The 26,176-nt window shown below is 44.2% G+C and overlaps 1 protein-coding gene across 2 annotated transcripts; it reads left to right on the top strand.

Moving 5' to 3' along the window:
- The first annotated feature begins 439 nt into the window (after positions 1–439).
- Positions 440–25,947, top strand: nat16 (N-acetyltransferase 16). Of its 2 annotated transcripts, XM_074699272.1 has the most exons (6): positions 440–587; positions 10,906–11,093; positions 17,805–18,030; positions 18,519–18,743; positions 18,834–19,174; positions 19,679–25,947. In XM_074699272.1, the coding sequence occupies exons 3-6, from the start codon at positions 17,815–17,817 to the stop codon at positions 19,905–19,907; spliced, it is 1,011 nt and encodes a 336-aa protein (XP_074555373.1). In that variant the 5' UTR covers positions 440–587; positions 10,906–11,093; positions 17,805–17,814; the 3' UTR covers positions 19,908–25,947. The 2 variants fall into 2 exon arrangements, with proteins under 2 accessions (XP_074555373.1, XP_074555374.1); XM_074699273.1 differs by lacking the exon at positions 10,906–11,093.
- Positions 25,948–26,176: the final 229 nt, after the last annotated feature.

Genomic DNA, 26,176 nt, shown 5'->3' on the forward strand with positions numbered 1-26,176 from the left:
CCTGCTGGTCGTCAGATCACCAGCTCTGATCTCTTCTCTACTTTTCATCGCTGATCTTTAAAACACCGTCCTGATTCTGTGTGTGTGTGTGTGCTTTTGTGTGTGAGAGTGTGTTGGCAGATTAAAAAAAAAAAAACACGCACGGAGTTTTGTTAATAATCATTATCTTCAGACCATGACCATCTTGAAACACGCAGGGATGGATCTGACGCTCTGCTGCTGGTCTGTAGTCTCAGCACGTCGCTTTGACTCCCTCTCTTAAACACACACACACACACACACACACACACACACACACACACACACACACACACACACACACACACACACACACACACACACACACACAGAGGAGGGGGAGGGCTGCGGTGATGCTGAGCCGCTCCAGTGAGTCCAGTATGGAGGCCTGACGTCATCACTGGGAGGGGCGGGGCTTGTGGTTCGTGTGGAGCCTCGAGCGGATCCGAGCCGGTCTGTGTCCCTCATTCATCACTGGACCTGTGCAGCGGCTCGCGCGCCCGCATCACCGCCTCCATCCTCCAGCAGCAGACTGCGAGACCCCCTCCTCCAGCCGGACTCCTCCTGCGGTAAGCCCCGCTCTGCGCGGACTCCGCCGGCCGCATCGACCGGAGGAGGCTCGTGCGGTCCTCTCAGGATCCTCTGACATCCTGTGAGGATGAGCAGCGCGTGCAGGCCCGTCGCTGCACACCGACGCCTCCGGTTCGATGCCCGGTTCAATCTGCGCCGGATTATGTAACCGCGTTAATGTGACCTTCAGGGATTATTCATCCCGTTTTTCATCTGATGACGACACACAGGACACGTTATTACAGCATCATACATGCTCACAAACTGGGCACACACACACACACACACACACGCACATGCACACGCACACACACACACACAAGCAGCAGGGTTTACTATCATCAGATGTCCTGTGTTTTCAGTGTAATGCTTTTTTTTCAGAATAATTCAGATTACAGTTTGCTTCAGATTTAGCTCATCTGAATTCGCTGTATTCATGCTGAATGTCTGACATCAATGTGTGTGTTGGGTCAGAAACAGGCGTGCGTGAATCATTGATGCTGATAGAGTGAAGAGGACATCCTGTTCATCTCCATCCTGCTCGTTCCTGTCAGCTGATCCAGGTGTTCAACGACACACGCTGAGGCTGGCTGCAGCGTTTCATTAGCATGGTGTTTAACGGGGGTCTGTGTGAAGGATTGTTTCTTAGTCACGTGTTACATCCTGCGTTGAAGAAGCTGCTGCTGATGTGTGTGTGTGTGTGTGAATGTGTGTGTGTGTGTGTGTGTGTGTGTGTGATTGTACCAGCTTCTTGCAGGGCTGACGCTCTCTCTGATCTCTGGTGTGTGTCAGATGTTGTACCTGAGCGAGGTGTCAGATCCTATGCAGTTTGTCTCTGTGAGAGGGGGATCAGCAGACATCGGACTGGAGTCAGGAACAGAGCTGGAATATATCTGCAGCGCACTGTGTGTGTGTGTGTGTGTGTGTGTGTGTGTGTGTGTGTGTGTGTGTGAGACTAAGATTATAGATGGACTGAACTCTGGGTCTAAACCCTCTCCCTGTGTGTCCCTGTGTGTCTCTGTGTGTCTCTGTGTGTCTCTGTGTGTCTCTGTGTGTCTCTGTGTGTCTCTGGTGTGATGCCGGGCTCAGTCTGCAGAAAGGGGTTCAGTGGGATCGTTTTAGCCCCTCAGTCCGGATGGGATCACCTGTCTGAGGTCTGAGTCCAGGGGATGCTCTCCCACCTCTAAAACAACATATACCTCTTGATCTGCTCTGTGGCTCTGCCCCCCGTATCAGACCCCAAACAGAGGACCAGTCTAACCTCTGAGCAGACCTGATCTAGATCCTCTATCCCTGATGTTTAGACACTTCTGACAAGCTCACATGAGGGCCTGATCGGGGAGTTCTTGTGACAACAAACTGGTCGATCAGGATAATCTGAAGGTCACTGAATGACCTCTAAAACCTTAGGTGCAGGATTAGTCACCATGAGGACTCCTGTGGTAGTGACGCTGAGCACTGGATCATGTGATCTAAGACATGGTGCCTGTAACAGGAGTCAGGATGATGATGTTCAGTCTGGGTCTAGGCCTGTGTTGGTCCTGTACTTGCCTGTTCTCTCATGGTGTCTCATGTCCTGAGGATCGACCAGCTGATTAGATAACTGTGGATTGATCCTTCAGGCTCTGGATCAACATGATCGGGCTCTGATCGGGTCCATATGAGGATCAATGAGCCGTGCTGAAAGGAACACGTGAGGCACACACATGTGGAGACGATCTGAGGAAGAGGATGAGATTAAATATGACTCCTGACTGTGTAAAGATGGACGACATGTCTCCTCCTCCCCCAAAAGCAAAGCCAAAAATAACCTCAGACTTGTGTGAATTGTCCTCAGGCAACAGATCTGTGGGCCTCGGAGCACTAACCCAAAGGTTTGAAGTCCACCGGTCTTTGTTTTGAGCGTGTGGCTGCAGAGAGGAAACCCTGAATGCACAAAAAAACTCAATTTAATGTAGAATATAAATCGTCCTCACCGAGGCTCAGTTGTCTCGCTTCAGGAGCAAGAACTGCAGAAAGCGTTTCTATATTTAAAGATGGACCACAGGGACAGGGAGTGGACAGGGTCAGTCTGAGAGGGGTCGGATTGAGGGGGTCAGTTCTGCAGAATAACTCTGGATTAAACTGGATTATCTCCTAAAACAGAAGCAGGAAATCAAACAGCTAGGTTCCTCAGGTGAGCCCTCCTAGACACCTGGATGGAGGAGAAGACGAGGAGGTGGTGAAGACAGGACAAGGTGAGAACTAGGAGGAAATGAGAGGACAAGATGAGGACAAAGGGGGGTGAGGACAAGGTGAGGAGGAGGATGCAGAGGTCTGAGACTTTTATCTCATAGACAGACTCAATATTCAGGATTATTAATCTGATCTGGACCTGTGAAGACTTTCCTTCAGACTTCTTTCCTTTGCAGCACATGTCTGCTGACTTGCTAAACTTAGCGTTAGCTGAATGTGAGACAGGAAGCTTTATTTTTAGGGTTGAGTAAAGATGGGCTGGACAAGTGGACGCTTTGACCTCTGACCCCATGAGCGCAGGGCTCAGCAGAGACATCAGGGTGCAGCAGGAAGCGTGAAGCTTCATCCAGTAAGAGCCCCTCTGACCACAGAGACCTGTGTAGAGGAGTGTGTGAGTGTGCGTGTGTGTTGAGGTGTGTTACCTGTATGCTCAGGACGTCACACTGAATAATGAATCACTCAGAGTCCATAACCAACACGTGCAGACTCATGTTCCCCCCACAGGAAACTCTATCAGAGTCTCTGCATCAGGTGACCGCCTCTAAAACACACACCTGTGTGTGTATGTGTGTATGTATGTGTGTGTGGTTACACATTCAGGCAGGTGTCAGTGTTTCAGTGAAAGTTGCATGCACACTGAGTTGCACATGCTCATACATCAGCTATCCTTCAGCCAGAGCTGCAGTGCATTCTGGGACATTTCTGTGTGAGAGTGTATATTACAGAGAGAGAGGGAGAGAGAGAGAGAGAGAGAGAGAGAGAGAGAGAGAGAGAGAGGGAGAGTATGTCTGTGTGTGCTTGCGTGTGCGTGTGTGTGTGTGTGTGTGTGTGTGTGTGTGTGTGTGTGTGTGTGTGTGTATCTGCTCCATTTTGCGACCATCTGGACTCCAGAAAAACCTCAAGCCCATCATCCCAACAGAACTGGGACACACACACACACACACACACACACACACACACACACACACACACACACACACACACACAGTTTTTAGCTGTGTGAGCTAGTTACCTCCATCACCATCTTTTAGTTATAAAGGTTATTTTTGGTGCTTTGGGCTTTTATTTTGAAAGGACAGCTGGGGTGGGGGATGGTAGCAGCTGACCGGGAATTGATCGTACCCCCCCTGTGACTCCAGCCTTTGTACACACTCCACCAGCTGAGCTAAAGCAGCGCCCTCATTATTTATTCTTCAATCAATCGACGATTGATCCCCTTAGAGTTGCTGACCGATGCTAACACTGATGCTAACACCGATGCCAACACTGATGCTAACACTGATGCTTTCACAGATTCTAACTCTGATGTTAACACTGATGCTGACTCAGATGCCTAAACTGACGCTAACACTAATGCTATCTTTGATGCTATGGCTGTGTCCAGACTTCCTGCTAGGGCCCAACCTGGAGCTTTGACCTTTGTAGTCAGGACTTTAGGGCCTGTTAAAGAGGACAAAAGGCCCTCCCCCACATTCAGGGTCCCTCTCAGTGAAGGGCCCTTAGAAGGCCCCTGACTGCTGTCTGCATGACAAGACTGAGAGGATGTTAATGTCTGGCTGACAGTTATTGTAGACTGTTGATGCTAAAAGAGTCAAGGTGATGCTGCTAAAACACACTGAGTCACCAAGAGATGGACACGCACACTTCGACATCTCATTAGACTTCAATAAAGATATGAACTAACTAGGGCTGCACGATTATCGCAATCGCAATCGCAATGTCAGCACATGCAATTCAGATTTTTGTCCATGATAACCAAGCAAGTCTGTAGACTCATCATTACACAACTTTTTTTATTAAATCGCAAGCACAATTGCAATCGCAATATTGTCCACCTAATCGCAAATCGCACCTTTTCCCCAAATCGTGCAGCTCTAGAACTAACATTAAAGGTGCTCCAAACTTGAATCAAACTGCTGATCCAGGTTAATAAACTGGTCCATCTCTAGCTCTTCTTACTGTAAGTACCAGTCTCTGGGCCAGGACTTCAGAGTTCGGTCTTTGGGTTTCGAGCTGCTGGTTTGACTGAAGGAGTCGCACAGACCACGGTTTCTGATTCTGTTTCTCTGACGTTATCAGACCACCAAGGATAAACGTCATCTTAAGACTGATCGCTAGAAAAAACACAACATGCGCCCTCTGATCAGAAAAGGAGGGATGGAGGGAGAGAGGGAGGGGGGAAAGAGAGGGAGGGAATGTTGGAAAGGGAGATGAACGGTGGAGAGAGGTGATGGTGATGTGATGTCCTGTGACAGTTTGGTATTTGGACGTGAAAGCGTTCAGTCTTTATTGTGTTAATCATGGAAGGAGTGAAAAAACTGAAAACACAACATGGATGTCCTTTTCTCTGTACTTCTGTCAACACACTGACTCACTGTCCCTGTTTGTGTGCGTCTGTGTGTGTGTGTGTGCACAGGCTGATCTGTCTTCACAGATTCTGTTTGAAGATCTGTTCTCAGAGGGTCGACTCTTTCAGCATGAGAGGTGTTCTGGTTTCTGTTTGTAGTCTCTGTGTACTGACCAATCAGATGTCAGTAGGACAGTCTGTATGGGGGATCACAGTCCAGCATAATGATACCCTGACACCTGCATACCTGCGCAAAGAGCAGCTGATCTGTGCAGGATCATACATTTACACTGAGACACTAACCTGCTCCATGCTGTGTCTCTAAAGACTGTCAGACCCTGTCCGTTGCATCAGGACCTCAGGGGGGCTGACAGTGACTCAGGATGCTGCAGGTCTAGGATGAGGGGCTACATAGTCTCCAAGCCCTGCAGCCTCCTATCAGCTCGCAGTGACCAAAGAACAGTCCTCAAAGAGAGGAAGCATAAATCTCTGTTTAGTACAGCATGAGACCTCTCAGGGACACACACATACACACACTCACACACTCATTGTGCCGCACTGAGGGGACCTTGTAGATTAATGAGCCTATAGGTGCTGCAGTGCAGCGTCAGGGCCGGGGGGAGGGCATGTAGGGGGAGGAGGGGGAGATTTATGGAGGAGGGGGTTGGTAGGAAAGAAGGAGGGGGAGCTGAGGAATGAGGAGCTGATTTTTTTTTTTTGGGGGGGGGGGGGGTTGACAGGTGGAGGAGGTAAGGAGAAATAATGAGAGAGTGCATGAGAGGTTTTTATTGTTTGCTGATTGGACACACACCATAGGAAGTGCTGCAAAGTCAAACAGGGCTCAGTGTGTGTGTGTGTGTATTTGTGTTTGTGTGTGTGGAAAAAAACATCACCTCCACCTCAAATTAGGTACAGCAACTGTTAATGAAAAGAGAATCAGAGATGTCTTCCTCTCCTCCACAGCTATCTTTCTCTTAGTGACACACATAAAATACCCTCCCCCTTCCTTCCCTCCCCCCTCAGCAGGCTCCTCCCCCTCCCACCCTCTGTCATTTTATAGCCTTGATGCCCTGCTTGACCCACGGATGATGAGAGATGGAGAACATGCTCTGAAGTCACTGCAAAGATGTAGAGAGGACATTTGACTGGTTACATGATGAATGATGCAAAGCTAACAGGAGGATGCTGAAGATGATGATGTTGATGATGATAATGATAAAGATATTGATGGTGGTGATGGAATGGTCATGATGATGGTAATAGTGATAAAAGTGATGTTATTGAATAAAATGATAAAGGTGATGATGATAATGAGAGCAGTGATGAAGGTGGCTATGGGGGTATAAAGGTTGCAGGTTTAGGAGTATATGGGATGGGTATTGATGACTGGTTAGAGTTCATTCAAATGGTTTAGTCCACTGACTTTATCAGCCTTTATGCTTAACCATTCCCTTGTTGATTCTGTACATTACACTGTAGTGGCTGAACCTACGTCGACCACCAGCCCCAGCTATCTAAGCTTAGCAGATGATAACAGATTCCCAAGAAAACTCTGATTCAGGATTTTCTACTTGAAGTTTAACTGAAGAACTGAAACCACAAAGAAATGAACATTATTCTCTTACACGGGATTCCTATCCAATACATTCAACATGATATACATCACCTAATGGACTAGAAACGGTGTAGAAAAGTAGTGTTAGTGTGATGCTAATGTATAGAGGAAATTGCATTGATTTGCCAGCGGTCAGCATGCATAAATATAAGTTTGTTTTTAACACAGAAATTCCACTTTCAATGTAAAAAGATATCACTATTACTGTTTGAAAACAAATCTGAAAACTGCCATTTGTTTACTTTTCAACTCAATACAATATTGTTGACAAAAGTATGTGAAGCCTACTCTTTGTACACAGAAATGAGGAACTGATAAGGGAATCGAAATGGAACTGGATCGAAAAGAGGAAGCAATAGGGGCATAGGTATCAATCAGATCTTATCAAAACCCATTTCTATGTAGTATCTCTCAGGGCAGCAGTGATGTGATGTTACCAGAATGATTTTCATCTCTCAGGTAACTCTAACAGACCTGATGTTTCTGAGGATATAAAGAAAACAGCACAATGATGATCATGATTATAACAGTACTGTAATGACAGAGATGACAATGGTGCACAGAATGATGAATAATGTTGGTGGTGATAATGGTGATGCACTGATGAGAATGAGAATGACTGAAATAGTAATAGTAATGATGATAAAGATGGTAAAAGTGATGATTATCATCATGATAAAGGTAATGATGATAATGTCGGGGAGGATAGGCTAATGATGATGTTAAAGACGGTAAAAATGATGATGATGCTAATGATAACTGTATGAGAGTGACGATGACAACAATGATGATAGTGGTGGAAATGTTGATGATAGTGATGATAATATATGAGACTGATGATTATTGAAATGATTGATAATGGTGATTTTTATGATGGTGATGATGAAGAAAATGGTGATTAAAATGATGATGACGATGATGATTGGTATGAGGATGATGGTAATATTGATGTTGAGTAGTTGTAGTTGAATAGTGATGATGGCATTGATGATGGTTTGGACAGTGAAAGCAATGATGATTATGATCACGTTGATAACATACTAGTGATTATGAAGGCTATGTTTATAATGATTGCTATGATTCTGGTGACTATTATAACTGTGTTGATAAAGATGATAATGACAATGTTGATGATCATAATGATGGTGATTAGGACAAGGTTGAAGATGATGATGGCAATTACAATGCTGGTGATGACGACGATGACGATGATGATGATGTTGATGATGATGATGATGATGACAATAATGATAGTGGTAGTCCTGTTGATGATAATAATGATCATATTATGAGACTGGTGATTGTTTTGACAATGATGATGATGATGTTGATGAATGTGGTCATTATGATAACTAAGTATGTTTATTAAGGTGATGCTAATGATAATGGTTATAATGACGATGATTATGATTATGGTCATGATGAGGATGATGATGATGATAATAACATACTGGTGATTATAAGGGTTATGATTATAATGATTGTCATGATGCTGGTGATTATTATAAGTGTGTTGATAAAGATGATAATGACAATGATGAGGATCATAATGATGGTGATTAGAACAAGGTCGAAGAAAATGATGATGATGATGGCAAATACAAGGCTGGTGATGACGACAACGACGATGATGATGACGACGATGATGCTGATGATACTGGTGATTATCAGGTTGGTGATGGCGTACATAATGACGATGATGATGATGATGATGATGATGATGATGATGATGATGATGATGATGGTGATGAATGTGGTTGTTATGATGACAGAGTATTATTATCAAGGTGATGCTGATTATAATGATTATAATGGTGATGATTATGATTATGGTGATGATGTAGATGATTTGGAATCATTTAATGAGAAAGCATTTTCATACCTAAAGTTTCAGTCAGGTTTAGGCGAGGAGCTCAGCTCACAGAGGGATTTAAAGTGTCATCAGACAAAAAGCTTCACAGGAATAGAAATAAAACCCTGAGCGGACACGGAGAGCAGCTTCTCCCCCAGATTTGGTAAAGACTGAAGGACCCACATGACCCAATGTTTCTATGACTTATACCTGCGATCATACTCATACCTAATCCTGGATTATGAACAGATACATATATAAAAGTATGCTCTTTGAAGATCATTTAGAAAGTCCTTACAGGACCTCCAAATCTGCACAGCTCCTCTGCCACTTCACACAATAAAGTGAGTTTAAGTTATCTTTCTTTTTTTATACCAAAGATGAGCTAAGCTAAGCTAAGCTGAGAGGCCTGACACACACAAACCGAAACACACAGATATTAGAGAGATATTAATCTTGTTGTGTAACTCTGCATCAAAGTGAATCAGTGTCTGAAAATGTTGAAATGTTCCTTTAAAAAGAGCCTGAATGCAGTGAAAGCTGCTTACACCAAACATCTGCCAAAAATATCAACCTCTGCCTCATCTCTGCAAACACACACACACACACACACACACACACACACACACACACACACACACACACACACACACACACACACACAAACACACACACACACACACACACACACACACACACACACACACACACACACACACACACACACACATCATCATCATCATCATCATCATCATCATGGGGAGGAGTGATATCTTGATATGTATTCTAGCTGAAGTTATCAAAGATCCTGTGGTTATGTCATGGTTTGAATCCAGTGGATGTGGAGATGGATCTACTGTGAACAGGTGAGCTCCTCTTCATTCAGCTGTATGGTTGTGATCAGGAGATAAGGAGGATGGAGGAAGGGGCTTGAACAGGGGAGTATATCTCAGGCCATCCATCAGTGAATGTTTTCCTAAGACTTGATGAGTCTGAGACCAAGGTGACTGATCCAAAATGGAAACATGAAGTAGGTGTGAGGAGCCCCCCTGGAGTATGTTCATCCTGTAAACGGTGAATACTGGAGCACCTTGAGACTTAGGGCCTGAGTTTGGATGAAGCAGTTTCATCCATTTGAAGCAGTTTGAGTGAGAGGATGTGGAGCTCAGAGAGCCTGAAGCAGTCTGAGTGAGGGGATGTGGAGCTCAGAGAGCCTGAAGCAGTCTGAGTGAGGGGATGTGGAGCTCAGAGAGCCTGAAGCAGTCTGAGTGAGGGGATGTGGAGCTCAGAGAGCCTGAAGCAGTCTGAGTGAGGGGATGTGGAGCTCAGAGAGCCTGAAGCAGTCTGGTTGTTGGGACTCTGAAAGCTGGTGTCTCATGTTTATAAAGGCCTCTGGCTGGTTGAAGCAGCAGCTGGTACCTGAATACCGGAATCCTCTCTGGTGTAAGTTATACATCCTGTCTCATTATTCATGAGCACAGCTGCATCACACAGGTGGTGGTCTTTGAGCACTTTACCTGAAGTGGTTCACCTGGAGAGAGAAACCCAACCCCTGACCCACCCTCATCGAGGTAAGTGTGCTATGAATGAGTTCTGAGTTATCTTTATTTGGTGCTTCATTACACACAAGTCAAACTTCATGACATAATACTTTTGTCTTTGTTTTTAGAAACACTTCCTCTCCAGGACCATCCTCATTCTCCAGTGGGTCCAGGACCTCCTGAAGACTCAAATGGCTTGTGTTTAAGAACCTGAGATGTAAAAGTCTTTGTGTTTAAACAATAAAATGATTTAGCTCCTGTGGTCGGCTCATCTGTGGTGTTTGGGAAAGAAGAAGCCCTCCAGACTTAGGAAACCCTGTAGATCACGAATTCATTCATTCAAGTCGTACACTGGTTGTCCTCAGATGGAGGACTTGTCCTCTGCTGGTCTGTAGGAAGAACTCTGGTCCTACAGAAGTCTGCTTGGACTGTAAAGAAGAGACCAGGTCCATCACTCATGTCTGTGACTGGTGGACTTGACTGTGTCTCTGCTTTATGGTTCAGTCATAAGGATGATAAATCAATCACAAGTGTGTGGATTTAAAAAAACGCTCAGAGCTCTCTGATCCTAACAGCAGACGCTAACTCTTGAACCTTGGGGTACGGTGCATGAGCCTTTTCTGAACCTGACAGTTAAAATGTGGAACCAGCACAGAGTGATGACTGACAGATTCACCCACTAATCCTTTTCTGGTGCCTCTGTGTCAATGGTTTGTTTCATGTGTAGGCGGGGCTGCGGTGGAAACAGACATGGAGCCTGCTATCGTGCAACACGGTGCTATGCTCATGTGTTTGTGTCAGCATGGAGCGTACTGGCATGAAGCCCTGGAGCCGAGGATCTGCCCAGGAGACATGAATGATTTTGGTGTCCATGTTGTCATCACTTGACCAACAGGATAATCTGCTGAAGACATGGTGTGTTCCTCTGAGTTTCATATTATTGAGCTGATAAGAGACCTGTTCTGTTCACAATGATGCTCCTGTCGGGGATGTGGGGAAGAAGGGAACACGCTCTGAATCTGAGTCGGCAGCAGATTCCAAACGAAACCAAGAAGTGCCAACAGACTCAAAAACACACCCATGTTCCTGAGGAGGCTCAGGTGATCCGCTGCCTTCAGAATGAAGTAGATTAGGGTGATGGAGGTGTGATCCTTAGTGTAAATCTTTACAGCCCGATGCTCATGATCATCATTCGAAGACCCAATCTGTGCGTTTAATGGCACTTTTCACAAATTACCCAGCCCAGTTTGTTTGGAGTTTGCTGCCAGCTGAAAAGAGGAAGTAAGCCAGAGCGTGAGAGAGTGAACAGAGGAGTGAATCAATGAGTGAGAGAGAGAGACTAAGAGATACACACACACACACATACACACACATACACACATACACACACACACACACACACACACACACACACACACACACACACACACACACACACAAACTCTCATTGGCAGGAGCCAAACACCCGGCCAAGCCTGACACCTCATCCCAAAGCATCAAAGCATGATGGAAAAGTACCAGTCCAGTGTGTGTGTGTGTGTGTGTGTGTGTGTGTGTGTGTGCGCCTGCTGTGAGCAGACAGTGTTTTCTCTACCAATGCCCTCACAGCTCACATGGCCCATTGATAGATTATTGGAACATGTCGAGCATTTCTGTGTTATTCTCAGCAAACCACCAACCCCCCTCAGGGACCCCCCCCCCCCTCTCACACATGGTGGATCCAAGTGCAGACCAACCAGTAATGAAGCATTGATTGTTAAAACTCACAAAGTCACAACAACACTCTGGATGTTAGAGCGACATTTGAAAAAAAACGATTGTTATGGTACAGATTTGATTTGGTCCAGGGGGGTTAAACTTTGTTAGACATGACGGGCACAGGGACTGGTCAGTCTGACAGAAACAGAGCTGATTGAGGATTAATATCTCAGCAGAAACATCTTTGATTGCTTCTTTCACCATGTTGAAATCCATGTTCAGAGTAATTTAACTGGGTTTGTTTTGGACCACTATTAGGCCACCAGTCCCTCATTTCCTTTTTGCCTTTTATCTTAAGCTCTCAGAACAGCACACGCTCTGTATCTCCATCAGGCCTGGACCACTGTTTGCTGGGCGTCTGATGACCTGCTGCTTAATTGCTGCTCATGGCTTTTTATTTTTTTTTTGTGACTAGATGCTCAACTTAAGTCTGGTCTTTTCCTGACTTTCAAAGGACTTTCAGCTCCTCCTCTACCCTCTAGTAGTTCTTTGAGAACCGTCTTTGCTTCCCCCTTCCAAAGGTCTGTCTATACAAACTGATGACAACAGATCATCCCAACGTACACACCATGCCGCCATAATACTGTCAAGGTTCTCATCTCACAGTCAAGACAGTCTGACCCTCTGAGGCCTGGACTCCTGTTTACCTCAGAAGTGCACTGTGAGCCTCTGAAAATTGGTCACCTGTTGACTGCAGGTGGACTTGAGCACTTACAGTGGGGAAAATAAGTATTGAATGCGTCAACTTTTTTCTCATTACATTTATTTCAAGGTTGCAATTCAAACAAAATTTCCACCAGACATTGATATTAACTCAAAAAATCCACACATGAAAAGAAATCACAACGTTCAGGTCCATAAATAATGATTATGGTGAATTAAGTACGATAACACAGGAAAAAAGTTTTGAACACACTAACTGAGACTCATCTAATACTTAGTGGAGAAGCCTTTTTTTGCAATAACAGCTTCCAGACGCTTCTTGTATGTTTGAACTAATCGCTCACACTGCTCAGGTGTGATTTTGGCCCATTCCTCTGCACAGATTGTCTTTGAATCTTGAATATTCTTTGGTGCCCTCTGGTGAACCCTTTTCTTTAGTTCTTTCCACAAATGTTCAAATGGATTGAAGTCAGGTGATTGACTAGGCCATTCTAACAGATTGATTTTCTTCTTTTGAAACCATTTGAGAGTCAACTTTGCCGTGTGCTTTGGATCGTTGTCCTGCTGGAAGGTCCAGCCACGTCTCATCTTCATCAGCCTGGTGGATGGCAGCAGATTCATATCAAGAATTTCCCCATACATGGCTCAATTCATTGCTCCATCAATTATATGAAGTTTGCCAACACATGAGATGAGAAACAACCCCATGCCATGATGCTTCCACCTCCAAACTTAACTGTTGGTGTAGTGTTTTTTGGCTGATGTGCAGTGCCATTTCTCCTCCAAACATGGTATGTAGTATGACAGCCCAAAAGTTCAATTTTGGTCTCATCTGACCAGACAACATTCTCCCAGTATTCTATAGACTTGTCAAGATGCTGTTTAGCAAACTTTAAACCAGCTTCAACATGACTTTTCTTGAGGAATAAAGTCTTGCGGGCTGAGCGTCCATAGGGGCCATGGCAGTTGAGTGCATTGCCTTTTGTTTTCTCTGTAACAATTGAACCTGCTGCCTCCAAGTCTTTCTGGAGCACTTTCAGGGTGGTCCTTGGCGCGTTGAGTACTCTTCTGACTATCTTTCTGACTCTCAGGAACAGAAATTTTGCAAGGTGCTCCTGTGCTCCATACCAATGTCTGGTTTTTGTTTGAATTGCAGCTTTGGAAATAAATGTTATGAGAAAAAAGTTGATGCGTTCAATACTTATTTTCCCCACTGTATAATCACTTCCCACAGATGCTAGTGTTAGTGCTTAGTTGGTCCTAATCACGTTTTCCCAAAGAACCGGTTTGGTTTTCCATCAGCAAGGAGCCAAGTTGGAACCATGTCATAGTATCACTGTAAAACATCAGTACGTCACCAGTTATGCACGTGGAAACGCCAACAAGATAACGGATGACTCACCTGGAAGCTTCCTTATTGAGAACTTCTGTTTTTCATCACTAATCGTTGTTTGCGAAGCCCTGCCTCCAGCCCTTGACGTAGTGAGTGCTTAGCTCTGGCCCAGCAAAGAGTTTAGTGCTTGCTAAGCACCAGTGTTCAGCACCTGGAACCAGTTCTTTGTCACTGGAAAGACAAAGAACCAGTGCTAAGTCAGGCACTGGCCTGGAACTAACACCAGGACCATATCAGTCCAAAAGTAACATTCAGACAAATGGAAGGACCTAAGTAGTAGAACTTTTTCCACAGCATCTCCAAAAACTTGACTTCATGGTCAGCATGGTCACCTTGAGCTTGTTCAGAGATTCAGTTCACTTGTCAGACCTGTTGGACCTTCCAAGGTGTTTCTTATTCAGTTCTAGACACTGGCCTTGAAAATCACTTGAGCCCCATCCTTCCTGGAGGTGCATTTTCTGTCGCGGACTGTGGGTGGAATCAATCTTTCTTGCTTTGACGGGAGCCTTCTTACCTGCAGTACCACCAAAGGGCTCACCAGCCTTACAACACAAAATGGAAACCAATAATGACCAATAACACAGTCTCAGTATTTGAGAGAGTTATATCAATGGTCTCTTTGGGGATTACCCTTCCATTCCTTGAAGGCCCATTAACAGATGAAGACACTTTGACTCTGAAGGCTGAGTAACACGTTAGGAGTAACAAGGTCTATTTAATCTGTTTCTCCACTTTATTTATCTCCACAAATAAGATATCTTTGTAAAATTTCAGATCAGTTTCAGGAGTGTCCATGGTTTGCATCTGCCACATTTTATTTCATCGTTGCTATGCAGTTTTAGGCTCTACACAGGTCTGGACCTGGCTTTGAATTACCCTATCCCATGTTGCAATTGTGATGTGATCTCAACCTTAACAAGCAAGTTGATTTATATTGTTAAAACACAATTGTTTTCTCTTAGGGTTTAAAGCCTGCTTCGAAATCAAGTTGATAAAGCAGGTAGACAGCTTAGAGTAACATATTTTTTTCTTTTTGATGACATTTCAATTAATGTCCCATCTTGGGGTCCCCCAATCAGAAAACCCTAAAGGAACATTTAGGGAGGTGAGAGTTTAGCTGCATTGAGGCGAGAACAGCCTGGTTAGAAATGTGTTCCCAACAAGCATCCTGATGTGTATTTAACTCCACTTTTAAACGCCCTGACATGACACTGCGTACCTCAACAGATGGTCTCAAAGACAGAACAGAGTTTTCTGTTGGTTCCATCTACAGCTTCAGTCAAACTAAATCCTCTTAATAAGTGACAGACTGATATGATCTGTACTGGTTGGAGCAAACAGCATCACAAGCTGTTTGACGTTAAGCCACACTCACAGTATGTGACTTTGTTTTCAGACACTGAGGTTGATTCACCTGTATCACTGACGTTTTTCTGGCTTCTCATGATGTGTGGCATTTTCTTTTTGTCTTTTTTTTGCACAAATTTATTTTATTTCATTTGCTCACACTGTACAGCTTCATGTGTTTATGTTGCCAAATTAAATCCAGCAATGTGTAAAGCACCTTGTTTTTGTGTTCATTAGAAGGATAAAGACTCTCGACACGTGAATGCTAAAAGAGCCAACAGTGAAGGCCACATCCCCAAATCCTGGACCCTGAACATCCTGACAAGATAGTTCTGACTCCATGGTCATTCATTCTGGTATCTTTGTCCCTGTTCACACCTGGTATTAACAGAACTCACAGGATCCAAAGAACTTGATCTGTGTGTAACATGATCCCATCAACAACCCTAATCTAAACAGGGTCAGATGCTACAAAAGTTTATCAGCATTCAGATTCTCTCCAGGCCTCTTACAGGCTGTACATCCACAATGCACGCTGAAACCATGCAATGTTAGCATCCCGCTGTGATTTCACATCGCTTTTAAGTCATGTGGAAGCCCAAGAGGCCCGGCTTACGAACAGACAGCAGGAACACCACATACACACTGTTCTGTCAGCTGAAACACTACACACTAGCATTGTCTGTGTCCGTTGTGTGGGCCTCTACAATGTGATTCTAACACTAACCCTTGATGAATTTCCTAAAATTACTGAGTCTGTTGGCTCACTAAGCCAAACATAAACGTGGTTTGGGACTTTAAGAAGAAGTGCAGATCATTTTGTAAATGCCAGGTGTGTACACGACCTCAATGTGTCCCCTCTCCACAAGGGCTCCTGTCCTAGTTCCTCTGGAGTCCTAAACCCAGTTTGTGACACTCGCATGGGGTTCTTGCAGAAGGAACAGAAAAAAAAATCCCCTGGGCCCACTCTAAAGATCCTGACCACATATTACATTCTGATTTATCTTGTTCTTCTTTTTTGCACTTTTTTTCTTTTTTTCACTTTGAATTAGATTTGTTGATTTATCCAGCTAACCTGTTTCTGTTCTTTCTCCCTTGTCTGCTTGTCCACGTTCATCCCCTCATTGCTGTCTGTGCTCTTCTTTAATCTTCTTATTAGTGGCCTCTGGCAGTCCTCTGAGACTTGTCACTACGTAGGGGACCATGACTGTGTGTTTGCTGATCCAAACTGTGGTTGGCAGATTCTCAGCTTTGGTGGTCATTCATTTCTCTCCTGCTCATTTTCAACATTTACCTTGTTCAGTTTGTGTTATTTGGCCTGTTCTATCATTTTAGAGTTTTTCTTTGATGCCTTCAGCCTGCATCAGGTCTAATATGGCCTACTTCTTAGTTGATATTTTAATCAGGCCTTCATCCTGTTCTTTGCTTTTAAAAGGGACTGCCTTCCAATAGCTCACACAGCACCTATTTTTCTCTGAGCTTGGATCCCAGGAGGAAAGTCTAAATCTTCTGATGTTCAAGGCTAGACATTAAACCAAGCTAAAAAAAACAAAAAAACAAAAACCCTCAAGGAACCCTAACTCCAAGAACCCCAAAATCTGAAGAACTGAACCTCAAGAACTCTACCCCAAAGATCTTGAGAACACCCAAACTCACAACCCTAAGAACCCAACCCCCAGGAACCCAAACACTAAATGCCCAGGAACCCAAACCCTAGGAACACTACGAACAAAACCCCCAAGAACCCTTACCCTAAGCACCTAAGAACCCTTCCTTGAAGAACCAAAACTCTAATAACCTACGAACCTTCACCCTGAGCCTGAAAGGCAAGTTTCTGGTCGTGGTTTGGTTTCACTGCTCCACTGCTTTCACACACTGCTTTAAGTAGGTTTTATACCACTTATTTTGATCATACTGTATGGACCATGAATGATGAAGCACGCCTTCAGGGCTCTGCTCTGGTTTATTTGTGGTCTTGGTAGTATACGAACACTACAGCTTCTTCTAACTCATGATGTGATTGGCTCTAACTTCCTTGCAGCAGATGCTGATTCTCGTCTCGGTTACCCCTTGCTGATAAAATCTGCTCAGTGCAAAGTTTTAAAACTCAGATGAAACAGATGTGTTGTCTGTTTGTGGCTTTGAGTGTCACAAACAGACAAACTATTCTATGAAAATGGTATTCATATTGTATAATTAATGTCTGCAACTTTGCTGCTGAGCTGCTGCTGGTCTTGGCTTGGACTCCCCTAAAAGCTCAAATCTGTCTAAAAAAGAAAAAGATCTGTTCCAGGGTCAGTGGATGGTGTCCAGACTCACCTGGTTACCTGACAGTGAAAACCAGGCACAGAGGTCCAGACAGGTCCCAGTGGTTTTCTGGGTCCTGTTCTGAGTGGTTGTTTCTAACAGTTTGAGGCTCTTTATGAGCATGACAATAACCTCTCCTCCACTTTGTATCTCATCAGTTGATTCAAGATGAAGATTGATACCAGCCTGATTATGCCCCAGCTTCCAGAGGCTCTGTCCCAGGCAGGCCTCCAGTTCACTGTGGCCACAGAAGAGGACTTCGATGATATTATGGCCATGAGCCAGGACATCTATGGAGGTCTGGACTACCTGCCTACCAGATACACCAGCTGGCTGCAGGAGACCAACCGTACCGTCATACTGGCCCGCAAACAGGGCAAAGTGGTGAGTTTGATGAATGGGACCTAAAACTTTTTGAAGTGATGGGGCTTAAAAAGAAAAGTAAATGAGGTAGCTTTTACATTTTTCTATTTGATCCACCGTCGACACACAAGTGGATCAGGAACAGAAACCAGGACACTGAGCTAAAACAAACCTGAGAAACCAAACCTGTTAATGGAGAGGTGTTGACTGTGATTTTAGCTTTCAGATCTCAGGGACTTATAGATGGTCCCCAGGTACTCTACAGGCAGTCGACTGTGTCCTCTGGCTCACCCAGGGTTTCCAAAGTTATCTTCATATTTAAAGTTAGTGGTCTGTTCTTCTGGCTCTGAGTTCCACTGGGTTTTCTTCAGAGTATAAAGTTGCTAGAAAAGAATAATATTCAGTCTGTCCTAAACAGAGCTGTAGTAACAGTAGTGAGTCACCCATGTCCCAAAGAGAGTGGTACGCTCCTTGTTTCATCTTCCTTCTTCCCCTGTGACGCTCTGCAGATCGCCCTGGAGTCGGTGTGTGTGATCGACGATGGGGAGACCATGCTGGTTGAAGGTCTGCGCGTTGCCCCTCAGGAGAGAGGAAAAGGTGTGGCAGGAGTTCTCTTGCGCTTTTGCTCTGAGCTTGTCAAATCCAAGTTCCCAGATGTCAAAGTAACCCGCTTGACCCGTGATGATCAGCTTGGACCAAAGGATTTCCAGAAGTATCGCATCATAACCAAACAGGTGGGAACAGAAAAGCTGACATTTCATTTTGTGTGTTTTCTGTTGTAGATATTCCTCAGCTCACTCCTTCCCCTTCCTCTCTCCTCTCAGGGTATTTTGCTGCTGCGCTTCAGAGCTGAAGACGTCAAGCTCCGTTTGTCTGAGCTGGGTGTAGCTGGAGACATCCAGTCACCTTTTTCCACCTCCTCTGACGCTCCTCCAGTGCGCCTTGACCAAACAGCAATCCACCATCTGTACCTGAGCACTGACCTGATGAAAGGGGTCCTTCCTAATGCCACCATCATCCAAGACTGGCAGCCATTCAAAGTGTTGCCTAGCAACATGGCCATCCTTCGTAAGAAGGACATCGACTGGATGGTCGACGATGTGTCCAATCCTACTGTGGCCAGCCTGTGTACCTTCCCTTTTAGGGTGCCCATCGGAGATGACTGGTAAATGTTCTCTGTCATATCAGATACTACCACTAACTACTGTCTCTGATTAACACAGGGATGACCCTTGGTCCAATTCTGTTTGGGTTTAGATTTGCTCATGCAAAGGTCAACAAAAATTAAATATTGGACATAAGAACAGCAGCAACCATGTGGCAAATGGTTAAACATAGAAACACATATACAATAACAAAGCCTGAGTGATCAAGGTCAGTTTGGCAATGAATACAAAGACCAGGTCGTTTCCTTGCCTGGTTTGGCCCCGTGCCCGTTCATATTGCCTCCAGAGAGCCTGCACACAGGCCTCTGGAGGTAGGACTTACTGACACCTCTCCCTCCCCTTTATGTCTTTGTCATTGCTGACTTTTAAATGTCCACATACTTCTCATAAAGTGTTTCGACTGTCGAAGGGCATTTTTTTTTGTTTAGTAGATGAAAGTTTGAGGATGACACCTAAGGGTTCCAGTTCTGTGCCGTCTCCCTCAGTTTATGCTTTATTTCCAGGTATTACCTGAACATTGACATGTTCGGTAAAGACCTGGCCCTGGCTCGGCAGCAGTTCTTGTGCCACCTGCTGCGCCACACCGCCACCCTGAAGGGTCATGTGATGTGCCAGATGTTCCTGGATCCGCCTCTCTGGAAGCCCATGGCTGACTTCTGCACCAACACCCTGAGAGTGGAGCTGGTGAAGGAGTACACTGAGCAGTGCGTGGTGGAGTCAGACGTCGTCTAGTTTTGGAGGGTGGATGGAAGCGAGTATAAGATGAAGGATCCAGAATGAAGACGAGGGTCTCAACAACCAGGAATGGACACAACTCATTACACTCAACAGAAAATACGACCCTCTGAACCGAGGAGGTAGAAACCAGGCAAAACGTAGGCTCTAAAAAACAAAACACCTCTAAGAACACAGTCAGTCAAACGAATACAGGGTGTGGACATAAAACCATGAGCACATCTTCAACACTGATACATACAGCTCCACAGAGCTGCTTGAATGGTTCATAAACATTTGGCAGCTCCTCTGACAAACAAAACTGAACCCAAAGAAAATCAAAATAATGTTTTCAGAATGATGTGTTTCTGATTTCATGTCCACTCTTTTATTTCCTCATGCCATTAAGAGGGTAAGGTAGCAGTGATGTCATCTAAAACCCTCAAACAGGCAACATGCAAACCCTTTCCTTTAGTTTAGGAACCCTTAGGGCATCTCAGACTCGTCCTCTCTGTAAATATGACCTCTCTGAGTATTGAAACAGGCTGAGTTGGGTTACGAAATCTGCACAACTCTGAAGGCACTTTAAAGAAACACAGACAGGTTGTGTCTACAACAAAAAGGAATAGTTCAGGATCAAATGGGGAATATTTACAGATCACATCACAATTATGTGAATGTGCTGGTCAACAAGTATCACTATAGAAACGTAAACAAACAAAGCCACAGAGAAAAACAAACTAAATGGGTGACAGTTTCTCCTTCATCATGGTCGAGCTTTTGTCATAGCTTTTGTCTATGTTATTCCAATCTTTGAGTGTATATATATATATGTTACTAATTTAATATTTTTACTTAATGCAGGAATGAAATTTAAACATAAGTTATTAACTTCTGAAGCTGTAAGTGAAATCTAGGCTTAAACTTTTTAGACCAACAAAGTGCTAATGCTCCAATAGAAAAGATGAATAAGCAGTTCATGACTGGTTTCAGCAAAGCAGGAGAAATTAATATAATGAAAATATCATGAGAATTAACTGAACAATTACATCACTGTTACACGCCAAATGTTCCCTGTGAGTATTACTCAAAAAACTGTCAAAACAAACTTTCAGTGTTGTTTTATATCAAGAAGCCCAGCCTCCTACAGGACTAACACTTCCTTTAAACCAAAACTCAAACATTTCACCTTTCCATCATTTTGAAGTTTCAGAAACTTCTGTTTTTGAAACTTGAGCAACCACAGAAAAGAAAAGAAGTTAAGCCTCCAATCAATGACAGTAAAAGCTAAGCTAAACTTGTAGCCATGCTATATCCATGGCACACAAGCAGAAGTTTAGTTTAGCGCCTCTTTACTCCAGGCTACAGTATGGATGTTACTCATAGTCCTCAGAGGACGAGTCATTGTGACTCTTCATACTGTCTCCAGGGAGCTTTGAAGTATCCAGTGTAACTCAGACACAGAGCACACAGTGGGCCTGATTTATCATTTTATTTCTATGTTTTTACGTTTCTGACCAAATACCTGCAGAACCAGCCACACGTCCATCAGCATCAGGTGTACTTTTTATGCAGACAGCTAATGTGTGCATGCTAACGTGGATCCAGGCCGACATTTATGATGCTAAACATCAGCACTATGAACGTCACCGACAGCATGTTAGCATGCTAACATTAGTTCTTAGTTCAGAGCATTGCCATGCCTGAGTGCAGCCCCTCAGAGCTGTTAGCATGACGTGACCCTTTGGTGAGTGGCCGTGGTATAAGCACAACACCAGACATCATTATGTGTCAGCTTTTCACGGTGGACCTTCTTTGGCCTCCAACCACCGTTTGATGCAACACTGTCTGTTCTTTACAGTGATAACTGATTTCTTATAGAGAGCCTCAGAGGCTAAAATGTTCTACAGATTTCTTTATCTGCCTGTATGGCATTAAAATGATGTCTGAGAAGCATCCACACCACTGCAAACACTTCCTAAACCTCCCTTTAAATGCTCATTTAGAGGGGTCAGATCATTTGTCTGAGCCAGACAGGATATCTTTTTGGAAACATTGTGGTTCGTATAGAACTATATTACCTCCTAGTTGCCTTGACCAGCTTTTATCTCAACTTAACCACCTGCTTGGTATGCAATTTTGTGAAGATGACTGGGCCTGTTTTTGGGGTACTCAAAATAAGAAGTCAAGCAATGAGAGGAACATTTATGACTGATTTGATTCTCCAGTTTAGGAAGGAACCATTAGACTGGTTCTGGTGATAAACTTAATGCAGGGAGCAAAAGAAATCTTTGTTTATAACCAAAGAAAGTCACCTCTCATTAACTCTGATGCCCTTTGATTTGCTGCCAATAACAACGTTCAGTTTGTTTTTTTGTGATCACAGAATCATTCTGAGTTCAGATTAGTGACCCTCTGTAAGCTTATCCTAGGCTGGTCCTGGTCCTGGCTACACCAGCAGCAAGCTAAGAGAAGTACCCCGATCCACCCTCAAGCTCATCCTGGAGAGGTCCAGGTCTGACTTGCACTGATCAGGCTTAACATCATGACCACCTGCCAAAGGTCCCTATTTGGACCACAGCAGTCCAGAACCTCTGAGACCTGGAGTTCCATAGACTCATTGTTTTCCTCCAGACCTCCTTCTTCCATGGCTCAGTGGTTCAGATCAGGGGTCCAGTGTAGGTCTTTCTCCAGTAGCTCTTCAGGATCAGACCTCACAGGCTGTCTTTGCTCCTCTGGTGCCTCAGTGAGCCTTGGTGGTCCATGACTGGTTCCCTCCCCCTTGGCCTCTTTTGGTAGATGCTGTCACCTGCAGACTGGGAACACCAAGTCCTGGACAATGTCCTTATGGTCTCCCAGTGCCCTCGACCCTTACGTTTGAGAAGTACTGGTTACTTACACAGTCAGCTCCAATGGACTCCAACAGTTTGTCCTCAGTCCCACACAGGAAGCCCAGATGAGCTGTCCAAAGGACTGAATCCATAGGGACTAGGGATATAGTCTCTCAGGACTGATTACATTTGAATGGTCAGCTCACTCCTAGCTCCTTAATATTGTTCTCATATATTTCTGTCTCTCCATCCATGTCAGGCCTGTGTTGGTCACACTACCTGGCCGCTGGCAGAAAACCAGTTCAGTCTGGCTTTACTGGGGCTTCTTTTGGGTGTTTGGGTTCCTGACGCTGACCTCAACCAGGCACTCAGCGAGGAAACTCTTGCTTCCTCCCACTGTCCGAAAACATGCTCGTCAGGTAAATTGGTGATTTCTTAACTGACTGTTGGGGTGAGTGTGTGGTTGACTGTCTCTGTGTGTCAGCCATGTGACTGACTGGTGACCAGTCCAGGGTGTACCTGTACCTCTCACCCTAAGACAGCTGGGATAGGCTTCAGCCACCCATGACCCTGAACAGGATGAGGGATAGAAGATGAATGAAGGAACAAGTTTAGGGGTACAGGCAGATAAGGTGGTTGAAGTGTGATCCCAGCAGCCTGACCCTGATACCTCCAGGAAGATTCCTCCCCTTGCTGCAGTTTTTGTGATATCCCAAAGAAAGTGAAGGTTTTGACAGAGACTGAGCAGACCAGCTCTTAGGGGGTCAGGTCTTTGTTCTGCATACAGAGGGTCCTAACTTTTTGATCCAGCATTACACCGAATCCTCAAACAAGAGCCCTAGATTGACCCAGGGCGTCTTAAAGGCAGCTAATTAGTCTGACCTCAGAGCTGACCATCCAGCTTTCCTTCAATGCTCCGGTCTTACCTGAACTGTGAGATGAAGATTCTACCTGTCTTTGTCCTGCAGTCAGGAAAGGTTAGTTTGGTTGGTTAGTTTGGTTTTGGGATCACGAAAAAACAAATTCTTTGAGACTTTTTATTATAAATCAGGTTATAGTCACCCTGACCCATGTGCTGCCTTCGATACCAGGACAATAATAACGAGGATGAAGATGTTTAGCTCTTCATCCAGGGACACAAATATGTACATACAGTAAGCAGCTGTTCTTCATCCATCCAAACACACACACATGCACACACATGCACACACATGCACACACACAAACCCAGTAAGGAAGGTAGTTTAGTTTACCCAAACACTTCAGATTAGGTAGATCCTCTCCTCACGATGAACCTGTCTGTTACGCCCAGCCGACCCTCCAGCAGGCTTTGATTTTTTCATTAACTTATTTTCGTTGTCTTGTCATGATATAATGTAACCCATGTACATACTAAACACTACACTGGAGCTTGTTTCATCCCTGAAAGATGACAAAGTGTTACTACTTGAAAGGAGCCTCATTGCCGGGGAACAAAGCTTGAATTAATCTCTGAAGTTGTTCACTGATCACCTCACTTTTTAAAGAATAAACTTTCTGTCTCTAATCTGCGCTCCATGCACACTGCACCATTCCAGACAACAGATCCTGTCTGAGGGTAAATAGCCTCACAGCGGGAGGAATAAATATCACTTCTTTGTCTAACCACTGGGGGGCGTCATGTTTGTCAGTCATCATTTGAAGTGTTCAGGATCCGTCACAATGGTTGCTCATGAGAGCAGGGCTGAAGCCTTCTCTACGTCTCTTTTTAGGACTGTAATTCCTTTTCTGTCACAGCAGTCACAAAAACTCCATTTCCCACAATCCCATCATCCAAATTTGGCTCTAGGAGCTCAGAAAATTATTCTTTAAAGGCCTTAATGTTCCATTCAGACCTAAAATAATTTGATTTTAATCTAGCGTCTTATTTTTATCCTTTGTGTTGCTAATGCCCCAACAAATTTAACGAACACACCAAAAGATGTGATACTCTTTGTTTAGTTCTGTCAGAATCACATTTTATAAACGGCGCCACAAACCTGATCTGATCATAGAACCTTAAGGAAAACCTCTGTAGCATTCAGTCTGTGTTCAGACTGAGGATAGTTTGATCAGTAAGTAGAAGGTGTGTTTGGTAACTCAACCTTTGAGGTTTGATACGGTGACAAATTTAAACTAGATGGCGCTCTCTCCGGTAGCTCAAGGCAAGTTATTGGGTAAACTTAACAGATCAGACGGGGATATGACTGATAAAAAAACAATGGGCTTTAAAACTTAAGACTGAACTCTGAGTTTGGATAAAACTGATCCTTCCTCTCACACTGTTGTGACAGTTTTGATCAAACTCTGATGAATCACCAAACTCCAGCAGTTAGGCCACTCAACAAGAATATTTTAACAAAGAATGAATTTTTTAAATACAAAGTTCTGTACAGTCGACCCAGTCATCATCACGTGACAGCAGTTGCCATGTTCCTGACGTGTCTTTCGTGTGTTATCAGAAGCATTTTGACATTCCAGACGATTTGGTATGAACGTGCAAAAGAAGGCCAGACACGGCTGGTTTCTGCTTTCTTTGCCTCGTTAAAGATCCAAATTGTTTTCTACATTCAAATGATGATCATTCCATCTGAACACAGTGCCAAACTGAAGAGACACTCACTCTCTGCCGCTGAGTTCTGCAGATTGAGATCAATCCAACACAAGTAGTTTAATAAAATTCACCCACCTCCAGTTTAGTTATTAACACCCTGAGATCCACCACCTCCTCAGACCTTAACCTCACAACACCAGTCTCAGATAAGTGATGTCATTTAGCATTGACCTACTAATAAAAAGAAAAGATAATGATTTATTCAGAGAGGGTTGGATTAAGAAAGTCTGGATTAAGATGGTTTTCAGGATAAAGACGTTTTCTGACTCATCAGGTACTCTCTTAGGAACAAGAATTATTAAACCCCCAAAATAGTCTGCTTATTAGCCAATGAGTGCTGGAACACACTCTGTTTTCGCTTAATCCATGCGTGAGTCCTCTTTCTGTCCACATGTCTCACTCTGCCATCTGAAAGTGGGACATCTCTGCGATGTTTAGGTCCACAGAGAAGTTAAACCATTTCTGTAAAACTGTGACTTCATCTTCAGAAGTTTCTGAAACATGAGGTGGTGCAAGGAGCAGGTCAGAGAGGTTTGTAAAAAGAAAGAAAGAAAGAAAGAAAGAAAGAAAGAAAGAAAGAAAGAAAGAAAGAAAGGTTGTCGTTGGTGTTAAAATCAGAAACTCTCAGGACAGAAACTCAATAACCTGTAAGACTCTCCCACTGGGTTAGTCCAGGTCAGGTCTGGGTGAAACCTGGTCAACTGGAACGCCTTTGATAGTTCATTACAGGCTAAAGTTAGCATGAGTACACAGCAGAATCAGGTAGGGGATGTGGCCCCTCATTTGAAAATGAGGGGCATAAAGGTCATACTGTTCATCAGGTA

Source organism: Halichoeres trimaculatus, unplaced genomic scaffold (assembly GCF_033239565.1).
Source record: "Halichoeres trimaculatus isolate MK-OKI-2021-1 unplaced genomic scaffold, fHalTri1.1 fHalTri1_scaffold_22, whole genome shotgun sequence".
Lineage (NCBI taxonomy): Eukaryota > Metazoa > Chordata > Actinopteri > Labriformes > Labridae > Halichoeres > Halichoeres trimaculatus.